Here is a 22293-nt window from a genome sequence, read left to right on the forward strand (position 1 = left end):
TAACCAAATTTTTAGATTTCAAAAGGTGTCCTTCCTTATATTCTAAATATATACACCCTATATAATTGTTGATCATATATTGTATTTCTTAATAAATTATGGAATAGAAGAACAATTTGTTGCTCAACTGAAAAAAGTATTGATGAACCTTGGAAATGAGGGACTTCTTATAACCTGATTTCTGAAAGATGTTACATCTAAATAATATGATATTATTATGATTGCTTGTAAGGCAACATAAGCCATGGGTTTTTGAAAGGTAGATCTATTCATTCTGCCTCTTTTCAGTTCATTATAGCTATACTGAATATTCCTAAAACAAAATTTCACTGTAGGTCTTTTCATAGATCTTATCGAATGATTATGTAAATTCAATTTGTCAAAACTGAAAATAAACATTGAATGCAGTTTCTTTATTTCAGGTGGTATTTCTATTGACTGATAATAACTCTCACATTTTGATTATGCATTTTTCCCAAATTTTTTAAAGAAGGAAGAAATTGCCATTTCTAGAGAAATGAGAATTTCAGATTTCAAAATGTCTAATTAATACTTCAAATATATATACACCCTATATAATTGTTGATCAAATATTGTGTATTTCTTTACAAATTAGTTAATAATTTGAAGTTTTAATCTCAATTTTTAGACTTGAATTGGTCCAACATCTCTAGATACTTCTAATTGATATTCGACAAATAAAGATCCTGTATAATTATCCATCCAAACGAAAATAATCCATCTCCTGAAAAGAAAAACAATGTTTACTATATAGAATTAATTTTAATAATGATTCAAAAGTGATGAAATTTTGCAGACTTACTTATTTTGGGTCTTAGATTATGAATCCGCTGTCATAAATTCCTTAATCCAGCTTTTTTTTTTTTTAATTGTGAATTTTTTTTCTTTAATTGTGAAATTGGCCTAATGAAGGTGAGGTTATCCACATTAATAGCTAGTTTTCTTGTATTTTATTAACTGATTCTCGTTAGAAATGATTAATTAATCACATTTCAAGCTTTCCCTGAAATAAAAATGCCTTTTTTTTCGTCAAAATCGATGGTTTTATCGATTGTTTATATATGGCGGCGGCCATCATGTTTAATACGTATTACGTATCGTCTGTCAGATGCGAAATCATCTGCAACGTTGCCGGTGTGCCAGATCTTCTTGATGGGATCGGTTTTTTACTTGGTGGAAATTCATATTAATAGATTGTTTGAGATTATGACGTATTATAAAACTGTATGGAAACTCATAATTTTCGTACAGCTATTCGAACAGAAAATTCGGCAAATTTATTTTCGAAATGAATAAATGGTAGTTCATATGGTGATATTCTGGTTTTTTCGATATTGGCATCGGATTCAGTTTAGTCCTCCTGAACATATACAGGGACATTGATGTTGACGAGGACGCTGTGATTACAAGGTTTTCAAAGGGTTCACAGACCAAATTAGATTTTGTGTTATACTTGCCAATTGTCTTCTTTTTTTTTTTCATATGAAACAATAGATTTACTATTTTTTTCTAATTTCTACCTGAAAGGCTCAAACCGTTATAAGTAAATAAATATATTATAATATAACAAATACATAAGCGTACAAATTTTTTTTACCGAAATTTGAGGCTTTATTGTAAAACACTGGTTATACATTTATGATTCGAAATATTGCCCATCGCTGGTCACTATACTTTCTCACATCTTTCGGGCAGTGTACGAATTGAAAAAACTGGTCATCTTTTGAAGCGATCCACGAATCGATTCAAGTTTTTAATTCTTCATAAGATAGGAAGTGCTGGTCAGCCAGGCTGTGTGCTATTGATCGAAACAAGTGATAGTCCGAGTGAGCAACGTCTGGAGAATACGTCGGGTGGGGTAGGAATTCCCATTTCAACTTTTTCAAGTATATCTTGACTTTCGCAACATGGAGTCGAGCATTGTCATGCAGTAAAATCCATTCATCTACTCTCTCGTCGAATTGCGGCGGTTTGTCTCTCAATGCTCGACACAAACGCATTGATTGCGTTCGATAACGATCGCCTGTGATCGTTTCAGTCGGTTTTAACAACTCATAATACACTACGCCGAGCTGGTCCCACCAAATACTGAGCATGACCTTAGAACCGAGAATATTCGGTTTAGCCGTCGACGTGGAAGCATGGCCGGGATATCCACATGATTTTATGTGCTGGGATTATCGTAATGAACCCGTTTTTCGTCTCCAGACCCAATCGGATGCAGAAATTCCTTCCGTCTTTTCCTCGAAAGCAGCTGTTCACAAACAAACAAACTCCGTTCAAACACCTCCCGGCTTCAACTCGTACGGCACCCACTTTTCTTGTTTCTGAATCATTCCTATGACTTTCAGGCGTTTTGAAATGGCTTGTAGTCCTAATGATCCTGTCAATTATTTGAATTTGAGAGCATAATCATGTTTGAACACTACCCTTATTTTTACCGTAGAATTCAACGAAATCACAAAAAAATAGGGTTCTGATTTGAAAATCGAAAGTTATGATCAAATTTTGTTCACAATTTTTGGCACAATATTTGAAACACCCTGTGATGTTATTTTTCAAATTCAAGATATGCACGATATTCCAACATCATTCTAGTTTGTGAAAGTGAATTGAGTATACGCATAGGATATTCACAATGATAATAATTCACGTGATAGTGACTATGGAAATTCTCTCTTTTTTACGGTTTTTTCTTAATATTTTGAAAACTATGAGAACTAACTCAATAATTTTAGCAGAGAGTAATTGAGAATGGAAATCTTTCTTGTATAACCGGAAGTGCCAGAACTAAAATATTTTAGCTGAATAGGGCATCATGAACAATGTCATATTCTGAATTTTCAGATTTCAAATCGGCCCCGTCTAATAGGCCTTCGAACTTGAAACACCCTGTATAAATATTCATATAAATATCTAAATATAAATATTTTTGAGAGGTTAAGCTCGATATCGGTGTAATCTGGGATTTGGTACCATAGAAAAACTCGAAACCCTTAACGGCGAACCCCCTCAAACCTCGAACTTAGGGCTAGGACCGCCCTTGATTTGTCGTCATGGAAAGTTATTTGCATCAAATATTTTCATGTGAGCAAGGGCGAAATGGTATGTTCTAGGAAAGAAGTCATATAGAATTCTACCCTAGAATCAGCATAGGATACCGGGTGAATCGTCTGAAATCAGCTAACGATACAAGGTTTCCGAAAAAAATCTTTTATTTTCTAGAGGGATACCCAGTGAAGGATCTACCGGCATAGTGACGGGGTCCAAGGGGCGGAGCCCCTTCGGCGAGCAGAGCGAGTCATTCTATTATAATTAATTTCAGACATTAACCAATTTTTCGAATAATGTAGAATTATTACTTCTTCCTCTGTAGCTCTACAACCCTGAGTGGGTTTTGGCTGACTACACTACTGTTTTCCATGATTGGCGGTCGTTCCATTGTTACCAGGTCCGCTTTTATGTTATCTCTCCAGCGCATGCGTTGCCCAAGGTTCTTTTCCCTTTCGGTACCTCCTCCCATTATTAATTAAGATCTATCTTCGGGTGGATGTAACCTAACCTAACCTAACCTAACATGTCCATTTGAGGCTTTGTGCTATGATCTCCTGTATTACGTAGGAATGATTTGGTTAAATGAAAAACTCAGGAAAATCTAATTCAATGAGCCGTATCAATAAAAAAAAGGAAAACCTTTCACTGAATCAAATCCAATCTGTATTGATGAAAAATCAGAGACCTTATACTTCAATATTGCAGGAAGTTTATAGAACTTAGGAAACTGGAGTATCTAAAAGGTTTTTTATAAAAGTCACCATTTACTTTTAGTAATTGAAACAAATCCTTCAACGATGACGCATCTGGTCAGTGGCGAATTATAAGTTGAATTGATTAATTCTTTTCCAATGATGTAATTAGCTTTAAATTCTGTACTTAGCTTGAAATTGTTATTTTAGTAGCGAATGAACAAAATGCAGAACAATGGAGATGGAACACGAATTATTTTCTGATTGATTTCTATTAAGACACTCGAGCCCCCAGCTCCAGAAACTCATTTCTGGAAAATGCAAAAAAAAGTGACGGAAAGCCTTCGGGTCAGAAAAGCTGATTTGAAAAGAAGATTGAACTAAATTTCGAAATTTGGCATTGCATGTCACGATAAAAGCATGACACCGCGATAAAAGAGCGACGTTTACTCTACCTCAAGGTCAGCCAAAACGCATATTTTGATATGTATTTTGGCTGAAAAACTTTTGGACGCTCCTACAGAAAAGTTTGAATACCTACATACATTGTAGGAAATATTCTCTACTTTAATATTACATACATATAATTAGTTACTACTCTAACCGAGCATCTTTTTTCCTTGGCTGGCGAAAATCGTTTTATGGGGCACGAGTTCAAGCTGAAAATGGAGATGTTTAGAAGCACCTACCGATAGTATTTCCTGCCAAATAGAGTGTTTCACCATTGGAATCAGTTGCCTGGAGAGGTGGCCATGTCGGGGAGTGTGAATATGTTCAAGGACAGATTGGACATGGTTTTGCGAGAATGATTTTTTGCCGATCATGATTTGTATATTTGTATGTGTGTATATTTTTCTGTTTTGTGAGATTTAAAGAATTTTCTTTGCTCTTATTCATTAAATAATAATAATAACAATAGTTTTCATCGAAGAGTGAGTCAGAAAGGACATATTACCAAAAAACTTAGGCTCGGATAGCACTACCATCATCGTGAAAATGACCTTTGAAGTTATCACTCTTTATTGTATAAGAGAAAATATCCAACAACTACCAGCTTTTGTGCGTTGCATTCTACCCAATTGAAATACATCTCACCTCCCATCCAAAATACAGTTGAGGGTAGACCGACCCCACGAATATGAGAGGTTTCGAAGATAAAGGCAATCATTTCACTCATAAATGATTGACAGAAGAATACTCACCAGCTGCGATGATATGAAATACACAAGGCACCTTCTGAGACCCAATTTTATTGGAAGCGTAGCAGAGGAGCGTTCCGTAATCCAATTCGGTCATGGGCGTGTAGGAAACAATGCTAGACGTGCCACTGCGGGCAATGTGTGACTGAGCGACATCTACCGAGTCTGCGGAGTTGTTGAACGTCCATTTGAACTGGATGTCAGGAGGATTGGCGTCTACTTGGCATGTGATTTGGGCTCTTTCCTGTTTTGCAACACCGTAGATGTTGATTTGTTTCGGTTTACAGGTGGGCGAGTCTGAAAGAAAGAGATCAGTCACTTTAAGTGAATTGAAAGGAGAAGTCTTAGAGGTTTCATCGCATAGATGTGACATCCGTTTTTCCCGATAGGTTGAATTGAATTTGTTAAGTCAGCAATGATTTTTAAGATCATGTAAGAGATACTGTGTAGGTATCTTCTTTCACCAATGCTGATCTTTGGTGTTTTTTTGAGAGCTTGAGAACTTTTAATGATAATACAGAAAATATTGTAGGAGTTATTTTTTTATAACCTGCTACACGATTTCATGGCATTTACTTTTCAAATCAGATTTGTGGCATTGTCCAGAACTAAGAGTTACATAAGTCCAATTTTTCACTACTTTACACAATAAATCTGTCCGTCTGGAGTCAATGGTGGCTTGAATACTGGCTTTCAATGCGTCAAGAGTTGCTGGTTTGTCGGCTTACACTAATGACTTAGTCACATGAAAAGTAATCGAGAGGCGTTAAGTAGCACGAAGGAGGAGGCCAGTTAACTGGACTACTTCTGGAAATAAAATTGTGACCAATTTGATTTTGCTGTAAATTGATGGGTAACGCGCTGTATATGAAGTTGAATCGTTTGAACCAAATGTCGTTGTTATTCAGCAAAAAATTTGTCAGCATTGTTTGATAGGGCTTGCCATTCATTGTAACTGCAGCTCATTTCTCATTTCGAAAGAAATAAGGACCGATGATGCTGTCAGCGTGTAAAACTCACCAAACAGACAATTTTGATATCCATCAAAATTGTCTGTTTGGTGATTCGTTAATGGCTTAGGGATTGTCTTTGCTCCATATATAGTAATTCAGCTCAATGTCGAAGCCGTTCAACCTGAAACGAGCATCATCACTTAACAAACTTATCGGCCAGTTTCAAAATAGCCCAACCAGCTGAAATGCATTTGGTTTTAATACTTTTACGAGGAACGTAATCCATGATCCTGAAGTAAAATTCCAGTAGACGAACGACAAAGGCCAACAAGTTGAGAATGGTGACATATCGACATTTCGGCGTCTTCTTCAACACTTCGCGCTGCAGCAGGAATCTCTTCGGTGCGTACTCTTCTTTGTCTCGTTGATGCTTTTGAATCAAGGGGAGAAAGACTAGTGTCACAAAAATTATTAACTGCAACGAATTGTTTGCTCACTAGACAGTAAAATGGACGAAAGGATCTATAAACTTCACTTCTATTTTTTAAAAGTACAATTTGGAAGCGCTGTTTTGGCGTTTAACGATTCATGATGAATTGCCAAACCTCACAGAACAGAAATGTCAATCAGTTTGACATTCTCAACTATCGAGCCATAGATAACAACCATGCAGCTAAAAAAACACCCTTGAAGTAGGTATCTTCCTCAAGCGATGCAAATCTTTAGATTCCATTAACGTGATTCACCTTCTCATACCACATCGATTTATTATGATATTTTTGCTATTACTGAATGTTTTCATTAGTGATATAAATTTCCTTATCAATGAATGTAGTATGAAAACCTAAATAAAATTTTCTACTCCCCCTACAGAAAATGACGAAAATCGTACAACTCGCAAACTATATAACTGTCTATTTAACCACAGTGATACGTAAAACAAACAATAAGTAAATAAATTGCACGGAGGATAACCAATAAGATACAACAATTAGTAGTTACCACGGAAACGAATAACAAACAACCCGCGTAGCCGATATCTTTTTGACGTTTCGTAATTGTGTAGCAATTTTCCACCTGTTTTTGGATTTGCCAGGTTTTATGGAAATGAATGAGGCCGTAGAAAAAATATAGTACACCACTCGAGTTGTAAGACAATTACGCACTCCTAGAATAACGGCTTTTTCGTTTTTCTAGTCGAGCGTAATATGCTTCTCACAACTCTTTCATGTAATTTAGTGTGAAGAGAAAAATGCAATCGGTTTAATCAAGAGAATTGAAAAATTACTTGCTATTTGATTGGAAACCTGACTAGAACAAAGCTACAAAGCCTAGAATTTTCAAATTCCGTTGAACAATACGTTCGTGGAAGCCATCAGCATTATATTCACCCTAGTCTTCATTTCCAACTTCAAATCTAAAGATCATCATCACTCAAAGGAGTCTCTGCAGATGGTACTTCCTTGAGTATAGAAGTTGATATTCCAATCTATGTTTAAGACATCCACTGTTCTATACAGCGTGAACTTTCCTGATCAATGATCGAATGAGAACACCAATTGCTTGTCTGCGAATATTCAGAGTGCCGTGGATAAACTTCCGCAGCACTAGTTTAATGCTTTTCATCGACCGAAAGCGATTGTCTGTCATGGATGCCGAGCTGCAAAATTCACACCAGCATTCTGTGCAATTATTCGGAAATAACAGATCGCCTTCTAGGCAGTGATTAATTCAGCAGTAGCATGATTCGTGAACAACATGCAATCCGTCCTTTGGATGTCGAGTTCCGGTAGGACGCTGTATTGCTGAGGACCTATCCAATTGATATTCAACTTGTCATTAGTTGGTAAAAAGCCTCTTCACTGTCAATGTCTGCTTCAGTTGAATTTATCGATTAGGATTTGATTGATTTGATCAAAGGCACATATTGATGGAAATCAGGTATGTTACCTCTACTAGAAAGTTAATTAGAATAAGAAATCGTACAAAACAAAAAACAATGGTTAGAGACGTTAGAGCTCAGAACAAGAGAATCTTTCTATTGAGGGCTACGCCTAGCCCAACTTATCAACTCAAACTCAAATTTGAAAGATGATACACCTTTTTTATTTCACTGAATATTTATTTGATGAAACAACAATTTGAAAATCTTATATTTATATATTCAGTCGAGTTATAAAATCAATTGTGAAAACGCTTCGTTGTCGCTACCAAAACTGACATAGTTAAAAGTTTTCCTATTTATATTCATACAAAATATTCTATTCCAGTACATTCCATGGTTTTTCTGTTCTAAATTGATCCCAGGGCCTTGCTGGTTTGAATTGAGGTGATTCTTTTAGAACAATACCACTTTCTTCAAAATATTTCAAAAAGTTTGCTTATTTTTCATCTGGATTCTTCACTTCCAGGGAACAACTCATTTCTGTCAAACCAGATTCCACTTATTGGTCACCCAAAACCTTTGCTAAATTGATGTAAGCAGAAACATCATTATATCTATGTAAATGTTTTTTATAGGCCACTCTTATGTACTTGTTCAAAGACTTCTCCATTTATAAAATGCTTCAAAACTGTTCCAACTTGTGGCAATATATTTTTCCAGGAGGTTCTAAATGGTAACCGTCTGGTTTATATCCTATCCTAAGTTTCTCTCAATTCTTGCATTTCAGTTTATGAAAGTTGCACCAGGAAAATCAACCATCATTGATAAGTATGCTAAGTTTAAACGTAGTGAAATGAGCACCGAAGACGGCGAACGCAGTGGACGCCCAAAAGAGGCTCCCACCAACGAAAAAATCAAAAAAGATCACAAAGGAATTTTGAATGACCGTAAAGTGAAATTGATCGAGATAGCAGACAACAACGTGTTAATGATTCCGAGCAGTGTTTGAAGCTGTTTAAGTTCAATAAATCTGAATTTTTGCGTCGATATGTGACAATGGATGAAACATGGCTCCCTCATTTTACTCCGGAGTCCAATCGACAGTCAGCTGGGTGGACTGCAACCGAATCCAAAGCGAGTAAAAACACAACAGTCAGCTGGCAAGGTTATGGCATCAGGATGCGCGAGGTATAATATTCATTGATTACCTCCAAAAGGGCCTGACCATCAACAGCGATTATTATATAGCGTTATTGGATCGTTTGAAGAATGAAATCGTTGAAAAACGGCCTCATTTGAAGAAAAAAAGGTGCTGTTTCATCAGGACAATGCGCCGTGTCACATATCAATGAAAACAATGGAAAAATTGTATTAATTAGGCTTCGAATTGCTTCTACATCCACATTATTCGCCAGATCTGGGTCCCAGCGACTTTTTTCTGTTATCAGACCACAAAAGAAAGCTCGCTGGAATGAAATTCAGCGCTAATGAAGAAGTAATCACCGAAACTGAGGCCTATTTTGAAGCGACAAATCGTACTATAAAAATGGTATCGAAGAGTTGAAAGTTCGCTATAATAGCTGTATCGCCCTCGAAGGCAACTTTGTTAAATAAAAAAATCGAATTTTTCCAGAAAAATGTGTTTTACAATGGTAGACCGGGGACTTTTTAATTGGCATGTTATTTCATAGGTGAATAATTAGCAACAGCCCTCTCAAATGTAATCGTTGTTTATAGATAGACCATAACGAATGAACATTATGGATAATTGAATATAGAAAAATCTCGATATAACACTTGCCAAATAGAACAATTAATAATAATAATCGTCTTTATTGGGCGAAAGTTTAGCTTACGCTACTCTCACCCTTTAACCCACAATATTACAATATATTCCTTAATCCTAAACAAGAAAATCAACATTTATGATTAACAAGAAGGAAAGAAAATTAAACAATTATATGGCTTTTATGAAGTAGTAGAACACTGGCTGAATAGAAGTGATTTTTCAATTTTTGTCTTTAAAACATTGAAATTGCATATAAAAATCTATAAGAAACTATTTGATACATTTTAGGATGTATCTATTCAATTATCTGGTTATAACCAAAGGTCAATGAGACAAATCAACGGAAACCCAATTAAATTCCACAGTTTCATTAAATCTGAAAGACACTTCATCGTCAGGAATCCATTTAAAAGCGAAAATTAATCGATCCACAGCTGGAATGATGAATTGCCGAGAGGTTGAGTGTAAGATTTATCGAAACGCGAAATCGCGTGTCAATTAAAATTCCGTTATGTCAGGTACCCATAAGTAGGCGACACGTTCCAAATCGCTCAAATTGAACTAATTTCGATACGCGGTGGTAATTCCTGCACTGCGAAAGAGTAGTTGGAACGTTGAAAAACGTGTTTCTCCAATATATCATTGATGAAATGACATTTCGCTACGAATATCATTGGAAAGGGTTTTCCAATAATAGGTTCATGTCAAAAAATTGTCATATTTACTTCTTGTTTTACCACGTTGCTAAGTAATATTTCGACAGAAATTATGAAAACTGCACCTGTACAAATACTTTCAGGTGGAAAAATATGACTTTGCAATGTTTATTTATTTCATGAGACCATATTTCCTTGTTATCAAAGGTATTACAATTTTTGGGGACAACAGCTGAGAAGTTTTAACGCGGGTAAACTCCAAAAAACTTTCGACAGGTGCTGTCATATATTATTTGTGGCTAACTTGACAGTGCTGAAGAGTACCATAGGGTAGTATTTTCTCGATTTATTGGGATAATGGGGTAGAGGGGATTGAATTCAAGATATGGAGGAATTATGGTAGACAAGGTAGAACGGTTTTTGATTGAGATCCTGAATACCGCGGTTGAATTTGTTAATTCTCTCAAGAACCGAGTCCGAAAAAGTGTTATTCATTTTCTTCTAGCTCAATTCTGCGATCCCCTCACTAGACATTTTGGACACTCAATACAGTTAATCATGAAACTAATTGAATAAATGGATCATAAAAATCGACAAATAGAGAACTTTCGAATTTCGAAGAAATTTATTGTATGAGACCATAATTACTAGTTATCAAAGGTATTACAATTCTCGGGGATAACAGCTGACAAGTTTTACCGCGGTTGAACTCGAAAAACTGCTGATAGATGTTGTCATACAGTTTTTCCATCTAAAAACCATTTACAATTCGAAATTGATTGTTTGTGATTGTTGGAAATTAGGACGAGGGAAATAGTCAGTTATAATATCACAAGAGCATAGACAATATTCGATTATACACTGATTCACGAGACGTAATTCGTGAAACATCACGAGAGCGAAGATCGAGTGGTGATTCGCGAATTACGTCGAGTGAAGAGGTTCGTATAATCGAAATATATCGTCTATGCTCGAGTGATATTCGTTACGACTATATAAGGCAAAACGATTTTAGATTTAGATCTCGAATACCGCGCTGAAATTTGTTGATCCTTTCAAGAACAGAGCCCAAACATGAGTCATTCATTTTTTCTACCTCGAAAAAGATTTTTAGATCTTCTCACTAGACGACGAATTAGGGCAAACCGATACAAGATGTCATAATTTTTGGCTAACTTGACAGTGCTGAAGAGTACAATAGGGTAGTAACTACTCGATTTAGTGGGATAATGAGGTAAGGGGTTATATTCAAGATATGGAGGAAGTATGGTGACAAGTAAAGGCAGAACGATTTCAGATTTTGAATATCACGGTTTAATTTGTTAATTCTCTCAAGAACCGATCCCGAAAATGTGTCATTCATTTCTTTTAGCTCGAAAAGATTCTAAGATATCCTCACCAGACAACGAATTGGGGACACCCGATACAAGATGTCATAATTTTGGCTAAGTTGACAGTGCTGAAGAGTACAATAGGGTAGTATTTTCTCGATTTCAGGGATAATGAGGTAGAGGGGGGTTAAATTCAAGGTATGGAGGTTGTATGGTGACAAGTAGAAGTAGAAAGAACAGTTTTAGATTGAGATATTGAGCACTGCGGTCGAATTTGTTAATTCTTTCAAGAACCGAGCCCGAAAATGTGTCATTCATTTTTTCTAGCTCAAAGAGATTATGTGATCCCCTCACTAGACATTTTTGGCACTCAATACAGTTAATCCTGAAACACTTTACGGAATGAATGAATGGATCATAAAAATAAACAATAAATATAAACTTTTATATTCCAACAAAATTCACAAAACGGAAAAAATGAACTGAATTCAGAATATATGATGAATTTCCATTGAAACCCCAACATATCAACCTGTTGTTGGATAAAACGAATTCGTTCGCCATCAATCATTTCGTAATCCATTAAACCCCTTATATATGGATATGTGTGCCCTGCACTCTGCGAATACGACTGAAGTACCCCAATTCATTTCAGGATACTTGAATGCATTTAAATAATAACTGACTCGTAACGTTCTATAGATGCAGGATCGTTAAACTTATCATTTCATGAAATTAATGAGAGGATGCAGAGCCAAGTGCGACCTCCAATTTAAAACTGAACTATAAAGTTCGGCGAACATGGAAGAATGGTGAAATTTATCTCTCACGGGATTAAAGATGAATGTCGTCGGTTGTATGGAACTTCCTGTCGAGTTCAGTGTCTAATGAAGACTTCTGAGAAGTTTGTTGAATAACCATGTGGCTTGCATGACATTAAACCTAGCTGAATTCCGTTCCACTGCGAGCAAATTCATAATTGGGAGCTTATAATGATCGCGAAATACAGCTTTATGCTCGCCTTTCTTTTATGTTTATATGTAATAATAGTAGGCTCCTCTATTTTAGTTGTTGAATTCATGAGAGTTGAGTCGGGTTAAATCATGGAGTAGGTGCTTCTGTATTCTGTATTCAGTAATGTAGATATGGGGGTATGATGATCATTTCCTTATTGTAAATATACACCACTGTCTTTTTTTCGAAGAAATAAATTCTTTTCTGAAATCAACAGTACAAAACAAATACTATCTCCAAAAATCTAGAAAAATGATTTTCAAATCACAAAAATTATAAACGGCGAAAACGGTGGCCAAAATAAGATTGACGGCCAGGAAGTTTCTGCTGTGAGTTTGGTGGGATTCGCAGGGAATTATTTACTATGAGCTGTTACAAATGTTCACAATTGAACAGTCTCAAGGAAGCAATCGCCTAGAAGTGGCCAGTTTTGCAGGAAGCAAGGTTCTGCTGTGGTATTGTCATGAAATTATGCACGAAGTGCTGCTCCCCTACGTCACAACTGTTGACTCGGAACTGTACTGTCAATAGTAGGACAATCTGAAGGAAGCAATCGCCTTGAAGCCGCCAGCTTTGACCATAGGAGAGGTATTGTGTGTGTGAATTAACATATTGTAATATGTAATATGGTGTTTTTTTAGAGCTATAAAACTTTATATTGCAATAAAATAACGATGGATAATTCGATAGACATGAATTTTATTTATCCGCAAGATAATCTTGTGGTATTACATTTTAAATATGATTTATGGCATATGACCGCCACGGCTGGCTCGGATGTAGTCTAAACTGGACGTCCAATTTTCGATTACTTTTTCCAACATTTGTGGCCGTATATCGGCAATAACACGACGAATGTTGTCTTCCAAATGGTCGAGGGTTTGTGGATTATCCGCATAGACCAATGACTTTACATAGCCCTACAGAAAGTAGTCTAGCGGTATTAAATCACAAGATCTTGGGGGCCAATTCACAGGTCCAAAACGTGGAATTAGGCGGTCACCAAACGTGTCTTCCAATAAATCGATTGTGGCACGAGCTGTGTGACATGTTGCGCCGTCTTGTTGGAACCACAGCTCCTGGACATCATGGTTTTTCAATTCAGGAATAAAAAAGTTAGTAATCATGACTCTATACCGATCACCATTGACTGTAACGTTCTGGCCATCATCGTTTTTGAAGAAGTACGGACCAAGGATTCCACCAGCCCATAAAGCGCACCAAACAGTCAGTTTTTCTGGCTATTACGGTATTTCGACATACACTTGAGGAGTAGCTTCACTCCAAATGCGGCAGTTTTGTTTGTTGACGTAGCCATTCAACCAGAAGTGCGCTTCATCGCTAAACAAAATAAAATGGACGTAGTGCGCGATACGTATTCCTCATAGAACCATTATTTTCGAAATAAAATTCTTCTATTTGCAAGCGTTGTTCAGGCGTGAGTCTATTCATGATGAATTGCCAAACCGAACTGAGAATAAATCACTTGACAGCTGTTAAATCGGTCGCCATTTTGAACAGTTATGCCATTTTAAAGTTATATACCTCGAAAAAACACCCTATATGTAGCCAAAAGCCATATCAAGGAAATGTGACAGAAGAAGTGACAGAAAAGAAAATTTTGAGATCTGAAATAAATATACCTTGATTGGTGAAAAACCAACAAATATATGGAGACTTAGAATGGAAATCTGTCACGAATTACCGGAAAAAAGGCCGAAAATTGTTTTAGAAAAGTCAACATCCAAATGAGCTAAAAAAACCAGTTTACTATAACTCTGTCGAAGATGTGATTAAAATAATAATGTATAACGAATGACACAGACATCAACTATTATCTGTTAGGTTAGGTTAGGAATGATTTTTGATGGTTTTCAATGAAGAGAGATTTCTAGGATTCTTCACGATGTAAATTAAAAAGAAATTTATCTACATAAATACTAGTTTGCCATCATTGAAAACCATCAAGAACCATTCTAGAATGTTCATTTTCAATGGAAATGATTGAAAGATACGAGGTGGTGGTTTGAAGAACATTCACCCAGAAATTGAGTGAAACTCAAACTGAAATACATAATCTCACGACAAAGATCTTGATGAATTTATCGACAAAAACAATCCAGAGGTGGATACGAATTTGAACAAGTGCTCAAAAGCTACTGACTTCACGTCACTTTTTTCATTACATTCGGATATTTATAAACCATAATAAATATTTCGTGTTTTTCATTAATTATAACCAAACATAAAATTCACTCAAAGGAAATCATATGCGAATAACGAATCTCATAAGTATAAATGAAACTGATTTCGAATTGCATCGACAATTCTGGTTGTAATTTCAGAACCGCAGTACAAAGCCAGAAAAGTTACAGGTTCGAAGGGCGCAATCAACTGTTTCTAAATTTTCATTGTTCAGTGAGAACGAAATTTCACCCCATGATGCCTGATATGAAATATTTACGTACATACTACACGTATCCGTTCAATTGATTTTAATAGTGGAAAAGGCAGCTAATTGGCAAGGACGTATTGTTCTGGGTTGGTTTCAGTTTGTGAGTATTGTAATTATTCAATATAATTTGATCGTTATCGAGCGGTTCATTATCGAATCCGTTAGTGAGGTTGAATGATAATTAATATTGATTATCGTTCGAGAAGTTTGTTATTGGTATATTCCAAGGGATTATTTCAAGTTGAATCAGTCATAAAGGAAACGTCATCTTTAAATTTTTTGAAAGAATGGTGAGTGCTCTTGAGAAGGAAGTCCAGTTATGCCAGAACCTCGTTTTATTTATTCTTGTGTGTATGATTTTATTTTATTTTATTTTTATTTTATTTTGAAAATAATACATCCAACGTAAAGCCGAATTACATGTGTACATAATTAAACTATCTTATAAAATTATACAATAATTATACTATCAAAACAAAAAGAAACAAATCATGATAAGCCTACTACAAAAAAAAATATTTAAAAATATAATTTAATTCTGAAGTGCACCGAACAAAAAGTGCCTTAATTGGTATAAAGACAAGAAAAATATTACCACACTCTGAAGATTATTATAACTTCTGCACATTGACGTAAGTGGACAATGAAAATGATGCTGAGTATTAGGTACATCCATATGAAAAGTTAAATGTGATCTGGATGTAAAACGAGGAACATTTAAATATATTGACGAAAGAAGAATTGTCGAATCGATCCGTCCGTGAATTATCTTATAAAGGAAGACCAAATCATTAATTTTGCGGACCTTTCTGAGCGAAATGAAATTATGAATGATGGTCAACTCTGGAATTTCAAACCCAATTTTTTTTAACAGATTCGTAGTTAACGATAAAAAATACAACATTTTTGTACGAACAATTCTTCACGAATCTTCACTGATGGCTCTGTAATAGAGTTTGAATTTTCCGTCTAAACTACCTCAATGTATCCGTTCCATTAATCATTCATATGAAATTTTAGCCGTAATATCTTCCCATGGAGACAGATGGCTTGACGGAGATTTCTGCTAGATGCAAAATAATCTTCCTTCCATTGATACATCCATATTGATTAATGGGAAGCATTTTGAATCAAAAACGAATAATTTCGCTATTTTCAAATGATCAATGCCAGAACATGTACTGAAAATAAACAGTACAACAGAAAAAGAGGCGAATTTCATATGAATAATTAATGAAACAGATACAGTAAGGTGGTTTAGATGTTAAATTTTAATTCGAAAATACAGAGCAATATGTGGCGATAAGTGAAAAATTGTTCGTACAACACTTTTGTGTTTTTGGCCGTAGAATACGAATCTGAAATGAAAACAGGGGTTCTTTAAAATTCTAGAATAAACTCCCGTACCCACCTCAAGGCGAAATTAAATGGAAAAGATTCTGGTTTGTGTGGACTTCTTTCTCATTTTTTCGTAAGATGTTTCCTTTTCGAGACTTTGGTTGATTCAACTTGAAAAAATTACGAAGTTACGGAGATGAGAGAAGCGGAGAAGTTGTTCCCCATCGAATCAGAAATTGACGGGTCCGAGCGATTTTCCACATTTTCATTTTAAAGTCTTTAAATCGAGGTGTTAAGTGTTCTTTGGACCACCCTGTATATTCAAAAATTCAGAACTTCAAAACTAAAAGCGGTAGGAATTTGCAGTAAGAAATATTATATTCAGTATCATCGTCGTAATTTCATGTTTTTAATGTTATGGTTATGCATTTTCATTCAAATTGAAAATTTGCATCTAGGAGATGCAAAAAATTGAAAGAAAAATATAGAAAAAATTCCCAATATTTCTGTGAACCAACGGAGAGTTTGGTCCTTGCTCTAATTGCGTATTTGACACCACATTTTTATATTGTTTTTTTTGGTTTTTCTTAATTTTCTTTTTATTTTGTTCCTTTGTTTCATTGCTCCAAATACTCACGGATCGTATAATTGCACTGAGTGGATAAATGTTAAATAAAGAGCATTGGATCAAATTCCATGCAAAAATCATGTGGAGTTCCTCAGAAAAGTTCTGGATGTTAGACGGTGTACGGCGAATGGACGGGTTTTTTTTTATTCTAGAATTCTGCACATTTCAAAGGAAAAAAAAACCTCCATACGTTTATGATTAAAAATAATAAATAGAAGTCTTTAATATCGTTTGAAGAATTATTCTCCATTGATCACAGCATCACTGCTAGAAAGCTTGAAGCAACAGGATAAACCTAAGTGTATTATACTCACACAAAACATTGAGATAGAAGGGTATGCTTTCTCCATCCCCTTCTGTATTATATCCAACACAAGTGTAATTTCCGGCTGTGGATCTAGAGACACCTTGGAGAACTAGACTTTGGTTACTTATGATTATTCCTGCAGCTACGTTTATATTCAGTTGCCGACCCTGAAACAATGTAATATTAATTAATGATCCTCTCAGAATTTTGAGAAAATGAGATTTTCATCTTTCAGTATTAATTTATCTATAGTTCCATTGTGATTATTATATTGATGTTTCCATGACTAAAATATTAATGATTTGATTACATTTTGCTTTAGAAATGGAGAATTTTCATTCATTTTATTTTTTCAAGCTGAACACAATACTTTCATTTCGTTTATATTTGAAGTATGATTTTTCATTTTGTTTTTTGAAGGATTATCGCTTGATGGAAACTCGTCTGATATAAAATAATGAATACTGTGTAATCAAAGTTATTTGACAGTTATTTTATTAGTAGTACAACTTTGCTTCCGCCGTTCTGCAATAGATGAGTGTAGCGGTAAGTGGTAGTATAAATAAAAATATAGTAGATGTTAAACAATAAGCTTAGGTACTTGTGAACAAAACGCCATCGAAATAGTCTATTTGTGCCTGCACCATAAAGTTATTCTCGATTATACATGTCAGCTCACGAGCCAAATTTTCGTCATTTCCGGGAGGTTTTAATTTTCTCCTTTAATATGGAAAAATCTGCGACTGAGGCTCATCGAATGCTCCCAAATACCTATGGTGAGGCCGCTATTATAGAAAAAACATATAGAACGTACCGAGAGTGGTTTCAACGCTTCAAGAATGGTGATTTTGACATCGAAGACCAGCATGGCGGTGGAAGAGAGAAGGTTTTCGAATATCCAGAATTCATCGATTTAATTGATCAAGAATCATGTCAAACGCAGCAAGAATTGAAACGAACATTGAGAGTGACGCAACAAGCCATTTCAAAAGTCCTGAAAGTCATGGGAATGATTCGGAAACAAGGAAATTGGGTGCCGTACGAGTCGAAGCCGAGAGATGTTGAACGGCGTTTGTTTGCTTGTGAAAAGCTGATTGCAAGTCAAAGACGAAAGCGATTTATGCATCGCATTGTGACTGGAGACGGGAATCGGGCTCATTACGATAATCCTAAAAACAAAAAATCATGGGGATATCCCGGCCATGCTTTCACATATTCACGAATATTCCCGGTTACAAGGCCACGTTGAGTATTTGGTGGAACTAGCTTGGCGTAGTGTATTATGAGACGTTAAAACCGACTGAAACAATCCCAGGTGATCGTTATTGAACGCAATTAATTCGTCTGAGCTGAGCATTGAAAGACAAACGGCCGCAATACAACGAGAGATATGATAAAGTAATTTTATAGCATGACAATGCTCGACCCCATGTTGCGAAAGTGGTCAAGACATACTTGGAAACGTTGAAATGGAAAGTTCTACCCCACCCGCCGTATTCTCCAGAAGTTGGTTCCTCTAACTATCCCTTGTTTAGATCAATGGCATACGGCCTGGCTGACCAGCACTTCCGGTCTTATGAAGAAGTGAAAAATTGTATTCGATGGGAGAAAGTAATGGCCAGCGATGGGAAATACTTTGAATCACAGATGTAAAACCAGTTTCTACAATAAAGCCTCGAATTTCGGAAAAAAACTGCGGAAGCAAAGTTGTACTCCTATGTATATTCATAACAATATTCATATTTGATGGATTAACTTCTCACACATGAAGTTTCCGGTGAATTATAGATTCCATCCATTGAGATTTCAACAAGATTCTCCCAAACATCATCCTCCAAGTGATTTATACAATTCTTGTTGTTCCTAGCTTCCTAATGACCAGAATTATGTATAGCCACTTCAATTAATAGCCACTCAAATTAGTCAGAAAGCGAGCTGCTGAAGACTTCTTGCTTCAATAGATTCGAGAATAAAATATCACAAGGGTCTGAAAAATATCGACCTCGTCAATCAGCATAAAATAATTATTGAACGAAGAAATGGAATTTGCTCGACGTCTCTTCGAAAACCACAATTCATTTTTTCTTGTTTGCGGCATCGATTCGGGTATGTAAATACTCGGTATTCCTTCGAGAATTACTAGCCTCTAGCGGACTGTAACTTTGAATTTCCATGGATTCATTTTGTCATCAACAGTTTCCATTTCTAGATTGAAAAAATGCTTTCCGTGTCGGTGAAGCATCTACTTCAGAAAGAAGGAAACCCGTGGGATAACACTAATGAAACTCACTAATTTCAGATATTACAGACATTTTCAGAGTTTTGCAGAGTAGGTATAAGGTACGCTACAGATTCTGTATGAGAATTGAACATAATTTTATACAATCCATTCAAATATTTGGCCCTTAGTAGATGCTCTTTAATAACAAAACAAAAATTTACCAGAGAATTCAATTACTCATTTGTGATAAGATAACTAAACATGTTAAAAATTATTCAAATCGAATTTGATTCTCTCCGGCCATGGCCCATCATATACAACACGAGCTCTGAACAGAAAAACCTGATGAACTTGAAATTTTCAAGGTATGCGAGTATGATTCGATACAGACGTAGTGTGCTCGCCAAAAGATGACATTATGGGCTTAGCGTCACTCTCTTATTTGGCACCGCTCGAGATTAACCCAACCACACTACGTTCAAGTCACCAAACCCCTCTATTAAGATGGAAGATGCATTTGGCATAGATCACTGAGTGCAAACTGGTGATTTCATCAGTGATCTCGGGATGAAACACACTCAGACAGAGGGCGCTCCGCAAAATTGGCTCGAGAACATACATAATATACATACTTGCAGTATGTATAGAATAAGAATTAATAATTTCTTGCAATTTATATTGATAGCGTTAATAGAACTATGGGTATACAATGGAACTAGAGTTATAAAAAAAATTCAAGCATAATATCAAGAAATAATTGAGTCAAAACACTGACGTGATGTCTGGAACTTCTAAGCCTATTGCACCGTTGGATACCTCAGAACTGTATGAATAACTACATAAAGAAGGTGGTGAGAATCGGGTAATGGAATCTGAAGATCAATGAAAAACGTTTATTCCATAAATCCAAGCCATAGCCATAGCAATCTTAAGTATCGAAATGTGAATTGTTTCTTACAAAACTGGGATGACACATTTTGAGGAACAACTCACTTTTCGTTCCCTGAAGATGGCTATGATAATAGCGAAAGTATTCATGAATCTTTGGATTCCATTACCTGATACTCATCACCTTTTATAGAGATTGTGAATCGATAGTGAAGATATTATTAACTGCATAGAGTGTTACCCAAGAGTGCAATTGAAGCATGAAAGAAAGAGTGCTCGAAAGCTCCTGTCTTTACGTCAGTGCTTCTTATCTTGAATTTTTATCATACATCAGTACCTATACGAAGAATCTATGTATATTATCATTAAGTGACTCTACATGTCCAAGGGGTGGGGTTGCTGGCTTCGCGTCACTCTATAGCGAGGAATGGGTGGGTTCATAAAAAATTCCTGAATTTGTGCAGTCACCTCTTACATGATGGTGTGTAATTCCTAGAGAAAGGGCGCACCTACGTTATTTGGCTCGAGAAAGTCTCGCCAAAATCAATTCCAAAAAGTGGTCAATGATAATGATAATATTTATTTCGAAAAAAATATATGGGATAACACACATTGAACACCATATCACAATACTGCCTGATGAATATAGAATGACACGGATATTTTCATTAAATTTCCATATCTAGTGACGGAGTTCTTACTCCTTGAAATTTTATCTTTGTTATTTCGTCTTAGACTGAGAGAAAATTTTCATTCGCTGTTAAGTAAGGTTTCGTCTTAAATCAGATTTGTATTTCTTTGCTGGATGCGAACGGGATCTCTCTAGGCAGGACGATGCTAATAGAATGCCCTGCATTCGACATTTGAATGAAATTGAATGAACCTTTTCCATTAGCCTTCAATTCAATAAATCGAGTAGTTCGGAAGCTTCGTCGAAATGGCGAGTCCGATACCATAGTAAATTGTTAACGCCTTTCGTTTGTTGAGTAGTCTCTGTTCATGCTTCTAAGAAATTGGATTTGGAATAATAGTTTTCTCTCATTTTTAGGCCTACTACTTGGGGTGAAGTTTATATTTAATGTTGAAGTTCAAATTACAGGGAGAAGCCCATGAGCACAAGACAGCTTGACCTTTGTCATTTTATAAAAGCAGAAAGTTTTTCTTTGCATGTCCCCACACAGGTAAAGTCCACCATCGACTATAGAGTTTGGGTTGTGATTACTTTGGCAGGTAACAGGTAGTAAAGGTGTATAAAATAGTACTTTCAATTCGTTTGAGTATGAAGCTCCATTTTTTTTATATTTCCTTCGGGATAACCTCGACGATAACTCAAGAAAAGTCGTCATTCATTGCCGGATACTTGTGAAAGTTGGTACCTCCTGTAGACTTCCATAATTTTGGGGTTCTATGAAGAGTTTCACTTCAATAGCCGGACAGTTTTAATGGTTCCTACATCTTGCCAGACATATTGAAGTCAGCTGTAGGTGCGAGCACGAGTGATTAGTCGATTGCGATAATTCTAGTTATAATTAAAAAAATATATCCTTCAAGTTCATAGCCAATTTAAAGGAGTCATAAGGAAAGAATGTTAGATCAGACAACTTTGAATGATACTGTGAATTTGAGCTCAATTTGGAAATATAAACAATGATTTTAAATTCGAAATAGAGAGTGATATTTTTAACCTGACCACTTCAAATGAGGAATAATGAGCCCGATCCTAGAATATTGAAATAATAAATATATCTTTGACTCGACCTCGGCATGTGTCAATTGCATCCCAAGTTTCAATACATTCAGCCGATAAGTTTCGTTCTAATGATAGTTCAACCTAATCCATTTGTTAAGTGTTTTCAGATGAA

The 22293-nt window shown here is 35.7% G+C and overlaps 1 protein-coding gene across 3 annotated transcripts in view; it reads right to left on the reverse strand.

Moving 5' to 3' along the window:
* Positions 1–22293, reverse strand: part of LOC123671389 (hemicentin-1) — a 482600-nt gene that overhangs the window by 79799 nt on the left and 380508 nt on the right. For all 3 annotated transcript variants that reach the window (XM_045605217.1, XM_045605219.1, XM_045605218.1), the window contains 2 exons: positions 17330–17489; positions 4970–5263 (listed from right to left, as the gene is read on the reverse strand). In XM_045605217.1, the coding sequence (XP_045461173.1) occupies positions 4970–5263; positions 17330–17489 (454 nt within the window). The remainder of the gene's footprint in view (positions 1–4969; positions 5264–17329; positions 17490–22293) is intronic.

This window comes from Harmonia axyridis, chromosome 1, assembly GCF_914767665.1.
Source record: "Harmonia axyridis chromosome 1, icHarAxyr1.1, whole genome shotgun sequence".
NCBI lineage: Eukaryota > Metazoa > Arthropoda > Insecta > Coleoptera > Coccinellidae > Harmonia > Harmonia axyridis.